We start from the raw sequence: 10,261 nt of genomic DNA on the forward strand, positions 1-10,261 counted from the left end.
CATGTCACTTCCCAGCTCCTTGGAGGAACTCTCCTTGTCCTCACCCCAGTGACAATGCACATTGTGAGCAGGAATGTCAGAGCAGGAATGGCCAGCGCTCGCCTTCCTCACACCACGGCCCAGAGTGACCTTGTACAACTGTTAACTCTGCTCTTACCCCTTGCTAGAAAGGGAGCACAAAACTCCAAAGCCTCCTTCCCCTCCCCGGGGCTTCTTTTGGCTGGTCAGCTCCTCTCTGGGATCACTGTTTCCAGAGAAGTGTACATTTATAATTACAGGGAAAGTTGACGATAGGGATGCAACCAGCAGGCAAAGAAAGCAGCTGTATCAGGCCATCCCTGACGTACACGTGCTGCTGCTGCTGCTCTCAGGGAGCAAATCACAGCATTTCCAAAAAAGGTGTTTCAAACTGAAATGGCTCCTCGTAGATTAATTAGCACCCGAAATGAAGAGCTGATGCATTAAAGGTGCGGGTGGGACAACAGGAAACCCAAAACCTCCTTCAAGCACATCCTCACCTGACAGCCCTTTCTGGAACCACACACAGGGACAGAGCCTGACACCACATCTTCCAGCCCTCGACCTTTCCTGCTGCATCATTCCTGCTTTGATCACATCCTTCCAATTTATGGCTAACCAAACGTCCCACCAGAACTCACTCTGCCTGTACATCCCAAACCTAGCACTTCCAAAATCTCCCATGGCTTGTCCTACACACACAGCGCGTCTGCCTGGTCACCCTTCCCTCACCCCACCCAGTCACCCACAGCCTGTCCTGGTGGCAGCTACAGCAGTGGATCGTATGGAAAATTATTAGTGGGAAAACACTTGTTCTGAGCTTCCTGTCACAGCACTGAGCAGCTCGGAAGGAGAGGGGGAAGTGCCACATGTGGATCGATTCCCAATGGAACAGAGAGCTCCGTGTGCCCCATGGAGACGTGGCTGCAGTGACAGCGGTGCCTTCCCTCCCTTCCTGACAGGTGGGCTCTGTCAGGTCCCTTCCTCTGGAAAGGAAAGCTCTGTCGGGTGTTCCCCTCTGTGCAGGAGGGAAGGGGATAAAGCAGAACTTCCTCCAAAAGCTACCTGTGCTGGTCTCAGAGAAATGAATTATAAACCTGTACTAGAGGAACACCAATGTTGCTATTCCCAAGTAAATTTCTTAATGCAGTGAGCTAAAATCCAGGAATACAAACACTGACTCATCTTTGCAGTGTACACTTTATCTCCAAGAAAAGGCTCACTCATCCAGCTCCTTTAGGACTAAGCCACAGGAACAATATCCCTCCAAAGAGCAAAAGACAGGAAAAACATCCCAAACCATTCTTTTCCACCGCTGCACTTTAGACCTGATGTTTGACATTAGTCCTGATCCCAGAGGCAAAATGGGAGTGCTCCATGCACTCAGTCACCCAGCTCCCACGGCTACGGCCATCCTAAATGGAATGCATTATTCCTGCATTAAAACATATGTTTTTCAAGGCAGCCAGCCATCCGGCTGTTCCAAGGGAGATTACAGAAGACCTAATTTTATCAGGCAGGGATACAATTCTCCCGGTTGTTTTTGCTCCCTAGGGACATGGAGCTGGTGAAAGCAGGTTGCCTGACTGCCGGGGAACAATTCCGAGGGGCTCCGTCGCTGATCGCTCAGGCAGTAACTGGAATCCTGGGTCCAAAAAGTGTATTAATGGATGCCCTGTAGGCTCTGTGGGCTCCCATCCCTGTGGAATTCAGAGGCCAGGAAGACCTAGTTTGCATCAGCAGTTCTCAAGTCAACAAGAATTAGAAAGAGTTTATGTTGGCAGAGAAGTGCTAAAACTTTTAGCTTTTTTTTCCTTTCCTTTTTCTTTTTATCAGCTTAAGTTACACTAAGTAAAACAAGGTGTTTGCTCACAGCAAGGAAAGTTATGTTACTATTACATTATTATCTTTGGTATAAACTCAGTGTAACTTAAACTTACGTCCTGCCTATGTTTACTTCAAGTAGTGTTTCACAAACTCTCAGCTTTGAAGTTTGAAAAGAACACAAACTGATGGAGACAGCCATTTTACTCCAAATATCAGGCGAGAGTAACAACCCAGTACATGATTCAAGATGAGAAATACAGGTGTGAGGCTCTTCCCAAGACTTCTCATGAAATGCAATGGGAAAATTCGTGTAGCAGATGGAATGCTGCTGCCTGCAGAGCATCCGTTAGCTATAAATCAATGTTTCCTCACACATGGTGCAAGTAGAAGAGTCTTCCATTCTAATTAATAGAACGAGACATCCTGGCCTGATGACTCTTCCCTGATTTCACAAGCTCTCCAAAAAAATTTTGTACTGAATCAGCCTCAACAGAGAGAAATGCTTCAATTCCTCTCTCTATGAATCCAGGTCCAAAAAAGCAACTGAGCAACTCATTGAGAGATTCAGGAAATGCTTTTTATAACTGAGACACATGATTTAAAGAAAACCACTCTAAGAAATTATCTGCACATTGTATTTGAAAGAAATGCAAACAGGAACTCTCCAGCTTCTGCCCATCCCTCGGGAATGCTGACCATGAGTTCACTCTTTGGCTTCTGAAACCTGCCACTGAATAAACACGATAAATCCAGCGAACAGAAAACTTCATGACAAACACTAATCAGAGAGAGGGAATCAGGAAGGAGCAATCACCCTTTCCACAACATCAGCAATGAACCAGAAACACAGGGGGTGCTCCGCATGCGCTTCCCTGTGGAGCTCCAAGGCTCGCCTGCTTCGCTGCATGTTGGGAAGAGCAGCAGCTCTGTGCAGCTCCTCTGCCACCCATCACATTTCCTACTCAATATTTCATGCTACAGGATTTAAAATAGCAAACTGAAGATCAGTTATCTAGGACACCACAGCAAACTCCAAACGCGGCTTTAGCGCAGCTGTGCCAGGCCAACAGGTCTGGTGAACATTCCCAGCCTGAGCAGGCAGCTGAAATGGCAAATATCACCCATCCTGGAAGTACTAACAGTCGTAAAATCCAAACTGGGAATCATTGCTACCAGATGTCCCCTCCACCCAGCTCAGGAAACTGGTTTTAACTCCTGCAAAGCTTCACAGAAGCAACCAGGGAGGAGGTGCAGGACTCTCTTTAAAGCCTCTAATTTCCTCCTCTCCCCAAGGCAAAGGGTCAGAGCTGCAGCTTTTAAAAAGAGCCCCGAACTCGGTCCTCATTTCCTAAGTATACAAGGGACAACACAAAGATATGCACATTCTTTAACTTTCCTGGTTGTTTTTTATTATTCCAGTCTGGATGCTCCAAAAACCTTCCTCCTCTTCCCCGTGTTTACATGCTTCAATCATGTACCAACAGTAAACCTGACTCCCACTCACAGTAGCCAAAATATTTCTTCCAGTACTTGTGCTTAACTCCCTCTTTCCAAACCATTAATCACTTAAATCATTCTGCTTTGACCATCTGCAGAGCAGAAATCTGTGATCATCTTGTGGACCTTCCGTTTGCTGCACTGGTGACAGATCTGGTACTTTGCTCCTCTCATGACTGGAGCTGGATTTCCTTTTCCTGTGACACAGACATTGCATGGAATCCATGTGCTCCGTGCTTACATTGCTTTTTCCTGGGCTGTGAAGCTAAAGAAAATACAATTTCATCCACAGTGAAAGCAGATGAGGGATCCTTACTGGGATCTTTGTAGAGCCAACCAAGGCTGGGTGATCCCTGGGTGAGCACAGCCAGCTCCCTGTGACAGCTCCAGGAGGATTTCAGGCCTTTCCAAGCTCTCAAACTGTACCTGCACTGGCTGCACGCAGAGAAGTGTGTCAAAGCCCTGCACAGATTTCTCAGCAGATTTGGGACCCATCTGCTGCCAGTCCTGCAGGTAAATTAAGGAAGCAACATTAAAGCTTTCCCAGTGCTGGTTTTGCCTAATGCAAGACTTGTGGGTGAGATGCTGCATAAATGCACAAAAACCACCTGTAAGTCCTGTTAGCTACAGGCTGATCAGATCCAACTTGCTTATGTTTATAAAGCTCTTCTTCAACCTTTTCTGTGCTTTGCCCACAGTTCCTTTCTGAGTGGGGGAAGAAACTGAAGTGAAACCTTTCTGCTCACTCAGCACAATCCATAGAGCCAGTCCCTACTCAGACAATTACTTCCTTTGACTCTGTAATTTAAATTCTGTGCTGCAGCTGCTTAATCTATAAAAAAGGTCCTCACCTACTTTGACAGGCGCCCGGCAATCAAAGATTGCAACCTGAAACACACAATTTTTAAAAGATCAGAGAAATACCCTGATTCCATAAGAAATTTTCAAGCCAAACAAAATAAAGACTCTACCCACTTGCTTGAGTCAACATGTTTTCTTCCAGTAAGGTTCTATCCTATTTGGCCGGCCTTCAGTCCTGAGTTTCCACCCTTTTGCTGATACTCCTTTTTCCATACATGCCACCATCCTTCTGTTTCTTCAGCTTCTGAAAATCCTCACCCAAAGCTTTGCTCTGCAGACAGAGCCTCGGTTCTCCAGTGAGAGACAATCAGCTTTAAAAGGAACAAACCCAGGTGCATGGAGCCATTCACAGAAACACCCACCCAGAATCATAAACCAGGCAGCAAATGTGTGTTTAGCTAGAAAAGTAAACAGAAACCAGCTCCTCCTGCCCACTAGGCAGGAGAGAGGAGTGGTAACCCTGTCACAGAACCCAGAAGTGGCTGAAATGACATCCAAGGCCTGAGCTGCTCACAGGAGCTCCTCGTTACTACGAGGTGGAATTCCCCTGCCCTTCCCTGGACATTCAGACATCTCCAGCTGGCGTTCTCTCCCCTGACACCCCTTTACTAGTTAAAAACTCCAGGCAAGACAGAAACCGCAGCGCCACAAACCCCAGCAGCCAAATAAGCTCTTTATGTGGGTGTTTAACCCCTGCAGAGCCAGGCTGGGCCCCGCAGTGGGGCTGGCAGGAGGCTGCCCTGCTGCCACAGCCAGAGCTCTCACCTCCAGGAGAACACACCTCCCCACACAGGCAGCACGACAGTCACGTAACGTGCCCTGTACGAAACAAATCCTCCGAACGTGCTTAATTAGAGCCTTTGAATCTGGACATTCCAGAGTTTCCCAGCTCCATTAACGGCTGGGGATGATGTGAGAGGAGCTGCTGGAATGTTTCACCCAAGGTGTAAAAACACCCAGACATCCCCAGGCCCAGTGGCGAAGTGCTTTAATATTAACGTTTTGCACCGAATACGGGATGAATTCAGGCATTTACCTCGTTCTCTGCACCTTTCAGCACACACTGAGAACATTCTAAGGAACAGCATCGTGTGGTGGAGCCAAAGTCACCTTCGCTCAGCGCCGCAGCTCAGCCCAAAGGTGAGACTGAGCTCCCGCACTCACAGCGGTGTGAAAACGAGGGGGGAAGTCTTCTTTAAAGTTAATATCCCTGGCACTTTCACTCATCAAACAGAAACAGATGTAAATACAAAGACAGCCCTTCCCATCATTAGTGATGCGCAATGTGGGTGTTACTGACAGATGAAGAAAAGCACCAGAAAGAAAAATATCCCAAAAGTGAGAAAAGAAGGAAAACATGAGTAATGAGCAGTTTCCAGATTTCCCACAGCTCCATGACCCAATTCTCAGCTGATACACAGTTACTGTTACTTGGACATTCTTTCCCTAGAGGTATCAGCACCGATCCCTTCTGCGGGGGAACGCGAGGTCTCCCCAAGTGTAGATCCAGGTATAAACGCTCCTCACACCGACAGAAGACACTGAATTCTTGTGCACGCTTCAAAATGAATGAGCTGGTCTCAAACCCATCGCCAAGGCCCAAGATGTACAGTAAGAGGCAACTTCTGCTGATTAATGAACGATTAATGTTTCCTGAAACACGTCCCACTACTTCTTGGAGACGTTTTCCCTGCGCTCAGGGATGGGATGGCTGCTACTTCTGCACTGACCACAAGGCTCAGTAAGGAATAATCCAGAGGTATAATTAGTCCTGTTGCTCTGTCTGCACAGATTGTTCCTTAAGAAACTCTCATGGCTCATCATTGCAAACTCTGATTTCTATTTCCAGCATACATTAAAGTAATCCTGCTCCACTTTGCATCCTGCTCGCTGACGCAGCACCTTTCACAACCACAACGCCAGATAAGGTTTTATTACTATATTTGCCCCCGTTTTGTTGTGAATTCTCTACTCTGTGGTGGTTAGTAGTAGCAAATGCCTGGATAAAACTCACAGCAAGGCTCAGCACACGAATGTTTGTGCTCCCAGCCCGCGGAGCCAGGTACTCCCCACTGTCCATCAAGGACAGAGCCATCTCCAGCTCAGTGGTCAGGGACCCTGGGCCACTCCTGGTAGCTGCAGTTCCTCTCCTCTCCCAAAAACGAGGTGTTCCTACGCAAAAAAAGCCCGACAGAAACATTCACGCAGTCAACAGCCAAGCCCAGAGACAAACGAAGCTGCAACAAGGGGGTGGGAAAAAAAAGGATCAAGTGTTCTTATCTGAGCAACAACTGAGCAGTTGCACATGGAGCCCTGCTGCCATTTTTAATAAAATGCTTCTATTCAATATTGTTTACCGTCAACAGCCCATGGTTATATTCAGCTGAACAATGCACACACAGGCCCCAAAATCCCTCTGCTTAAGCCTCAAACTAGGGCGTATTTTTCAAGAACTCCACAATGACATTACCTCACTGCCTCACTCCCCCTTCCCACAGCTCAGTTATCTCAGCAACAACATCCCCTGAAATATGTTCCCAAGAGCATGGGGACACAGTCACCCAAAATTCTCTGTACCCGTGGGTTTTTTGACAGAAGAAGTGATTTGCACAAACAAATCCTTGATGTGCACATTAAGAAATCCAAGTATTAAACCCACAAAGGGGCAGTGGATTTAAAATTCAGAGAATTACTTACATAACCCACAAAACTTCACTCTGTAGCACCGAAGTTGAAGCTATTGGAGCAGCTTGTTAAAGATTAGGGGGATGTCACAGCAGCCAGTCCAGCAACAGAGCTCATTTCTTTTTAAGTTTGCAGTACAATCTATCACAACTGTAATGGGCTTTCAGTGCCACAAGAAACAAACTTCAGAAAATCCAAGCAACTGCTTAAAACATTCAACAAATTCTTTTAAAAACCTATTTAATGCTACATTTCGAGCAACACCACCGTTCCTCAATTCTTTGTTACCACGGAGTCCCCGAAACCAAACACCAGGTAAAGTTTTATCACTTTAGTTAAATGCCTGCAGAAAGTATATCTGAGAAAGAGTTAACAAAACCCCCAACCAGCCAACATCAAGGGTTTAGCTACAACCCAGCTGTGCTGGGAAAGCAGTGCCATGGCCTTTTCTGCTGGCAAAGCCTTGAGTGCCGATGTGGGCAGCGGGGGCTGACAGCCCCCAGCTCACCCCTGGGAGTGAATTCCTGATCTCCAAAGAGTCAATAAGTCTCTTTTATGCACTGTGGGCTCTGGGATAAACAGAGCAAGGAAAGATGTGCCTGCAACTTGATTTTTCTTAATTTTTAATGCTAAGAGAGACACTGATGATCCTTGTACGGTCCCTTGCAACTCAGGATATTCCAATTCTCTGGTTATTCCAGCCATGCAGTAAACCCTCCTGAGAAGCCACTGATTTTTGGCATCAAGTTCCGTACCCTGATGGAGGGAGGAAAATTAAAATTATGCAAATCTGAGCTACCTGCACTGCAACCCTCTCCCTCCGCCTCAGCTTCATCCCTCGCCCTCCGGCTTCACAAGGGAGATTCACAACAAAGCTGTACCGAGAGCAGCATTTTAAACGCTGGGGAACAAAGACAAACCCATGCAAAAAAGGAAACAACAGTAAAAAAAAAAAAAGGCAGCAAAAAGCGCATGCTCTGAACCGATTATGGCAAAAGAACTTATCCAGAAAGTGGGAAGAACAGAGGGTTTGTCTTCATTATTGTGCCCAAAGTTCCTGCGACTCCCCCGCCCCAGAACTGGCTGTCCCGGGGTCTCTCACTCCCACTCCGCATCCTCAGCTTGGGAGCTCCGGAGAAGAGGCCACAAGGAAAGAAACGCTCCCGAGAGGGGGCTGCAGGTCACTCACCCCGACAGGTGAAGGCCCCTCCGGGGTCGCACCGGGGGTCCCCGGGCTCAGTCGGGGGTCCCCCCGCACAGATGATGCTCCCAGCGCTCCTTCCGCTCCGACAGAACCCCAGCCCGGGCCGGGCCCTTCCTTCCTCCCCCGGTCCTGCCAGACAGACCCCGGAGCCTCGCTCATCCCACCCCCGCCACTCCCGAGCCCCCCTCGCACCCCTCGGCGCCGCCACCCCCGGCCCCTCACACGGAGGCTCCGCGGCGCCCCGCGGGCAGGGCCGGCCCGGCCGGGCTCCCGGCGCTCCTCGCTCACCTTCCGAGAGCTCCAGCTCCAGCTCGGCCAGCTGCTCGCGGACCTCGCGGGGCAGCGAGGACACGGCGGCGGCCGCGGGCTCGGCCATGGCGGCGGGAGGGGCTCCGGGCGCGGGTCCGGCGGGGGCTCAGCGGCCGCGGGGCGCGGGGGGAGCGGGAGCGGCCGCAGCCTCCGCCATGGCTGAGCCCGGCGCCGCCGGCACGTGACCGCGCGGCGCGCGCGCCCCGAGCCCCGGTGCGCCCCCGCGCGGCCCCGCCCCGCGCTGCAGCGGCCGCGCTCCCGGCCCCGGGCTCGCTCCCGAGCCCCGCTCCCGGACCCGGTTCCGCTCCCGAGCCCCGCTCCCGGACCCGGTTCCGCTCCCGAGCCCCGCTCCCGGCCCTGGGCCCGCTCCCGAGCCCCGCTCCCGGACCCGGTTCTGCTCCCGAGCCCCGCTCCCGGACCCGGTTCCGCTCCCGAGCCCCGCTCCCGGCCCTGGGCCCGCTCCCGAGCCCCGCTCCCGGACCCGGTTCTGCTCCCGGGCCCCGTCCTGGGTTCTGCTCCCGATCCCCGCTCCGGACCCGGTTCTGCTCCCGGGCCCCGTCCTGGGTTCTGCTCCCGATCCCCGCTCCCGGACCCGGTTCCGCTACCGATCCCTGCTCCCGAGCCCCGTCCTGGGTTCTGCTCCCGAGCCCCGCTCCCGGACCCGGTTCTGCTCCCGATCCCCGCTCCCGGACCCGGTTCTGCTCCCGGTCCCCGCTCCCGTTTCCGCTCCTGGCCCTGGTTCCGCTCCCCGCTCCTGGTTCCGCTCCCGGTCCCGGTTCCGCTCCCGTTCCTGCCGCCGGGGCCCGCGCTCGGCTCCTCCGCCGCCCGGAGCGGGGTGAAGCCGCGGGGCTCTCCGCAGCCGTGCCCAGCGCGGGGCTCCTCAGCACAGGAGGCAGCTGGAGCTCCGCGCACGGTCCCGCCGAGCTGACGGCACCGGAGCAGCTCTCACGGGGAAAGGCCGAGGGACCTGGGCTTGTTCAGGCCCGAGAGGCGAAAACTCCGACGGGACCTGATGCAGGCGTGCGAACGCCGAAAGGAGGGCGCCGAGAGGAGGGAGCGGACGCTGCTCCGGGGCCCGGGACAAGGGGAACGGGCAGGAATTGACACCCAGGAATAACTCACTCTGCTGTGGGCACTGGAACCAGGGCCCATTCCGGAACCCGTCCTGGGCCCCGTGCTCGGTCCGGGCTGACCCTGATGGGACGGAGCCTGACCCAGTCCGGACTTGGGGGCCAAAGCCCCTTAGCAGGACCCTGAGCCCCCCTTCACCCCACCACCCTCACTACAATCATTTCAACCTCCACAGACACAAGGAAGAGCGCAGGGAGTTGTGTTTTAAGGGTTTTTTTCTTTTTTTTTTCTTTTTTCTTTTTTTTTTGTTTTGTTTTTGGTGGGTTTTTTTTTCTCTTTTAAATCAGCTTTATTTTTCTAACTGTTATTTCAATTTCCCATAGCACCTTGGCAATGTCAAAAACAAATACAAATACATGTATTATCATTTGAACACTTAAAGCATGAACCTACTTTACACAAATTTTGTTTTGGACATTTTGACAACAGGAATAAACCAGAACAGACAGTCTAAAAGCCAGATAAGTCGCTTTTTTCTCCTTTCCTACCACTTTGAAGAGAGATCGTCAATGCCAAGGGGAAGCTGGATTCATCCGGGAGGAACAAGATGTCTGTAGTAACTCGAGCTCAATATATTATCTGAATATTTTGTATTCTATAAAAATTAGAACAAAACCCATTTATGCACAGTCTGTTTACATTTGAAGTTGCTTTTTTTTTTTTTTGGAAACTGTATCCATAACTGAAGTTCCATAAAAATAAACATCTGGTTCTTAAATATAAAATTTT

At 50.9% G+C, this 10,261-nt stretch overlaps 1 protein-coding gene across 2 annotated transcripts in view; it reads right to left on the reverse strand.

The window, feature by feature from the left end:
- DIP2B (disco interacting protein 2 homolog B) overlaps positions 1-8,537 on the reverse strand; it is a 62,535-nt gene extending 53,998 nt beyond the window's left edge. Inside the window, exons 1-2 of one of the 2 annotated variants that reach the window (XM_068997822.1) lie at positions 8,381-8,537; positions 8,078-8,221 (exon numbers count right to left, since the gene is read on the reverse strand). In XM_068997822.1, the coding sequence (XP_068853923.1) occupies positions 8,078-8,221; positions 8,381-8,468 (232 nt within the window). In that variant the 5' untranslated portion in view covers positions 8,469-8,537. The remainder of the gene's footprint in view (positions 1-8,077; positions 8,222-8,380) is intronic. The other variant, XM_068997824.1, reaches the window with a different exon arrangement.
- Between the last annotated feature and the right edge of the window lie 1,724 nt (positions 8,538-10,261).

This window comes from Aphelocoma coerulescens, chromosome 29, assembly GCF_041296385.1.
Source record: "Aphelocoma coerulescens isolate FSJ_1873_10779 chromosome 29, UR_Acoe_1.0, whole genome shotgun sequence".
NCBI classification, from domain to species: domain Eukaryota; kingdom Metazoa; phylum Chordata; class Aves; order Passeriformes; family Corvidae; genus Aphelocoma; species Aphelocoma coerulescens.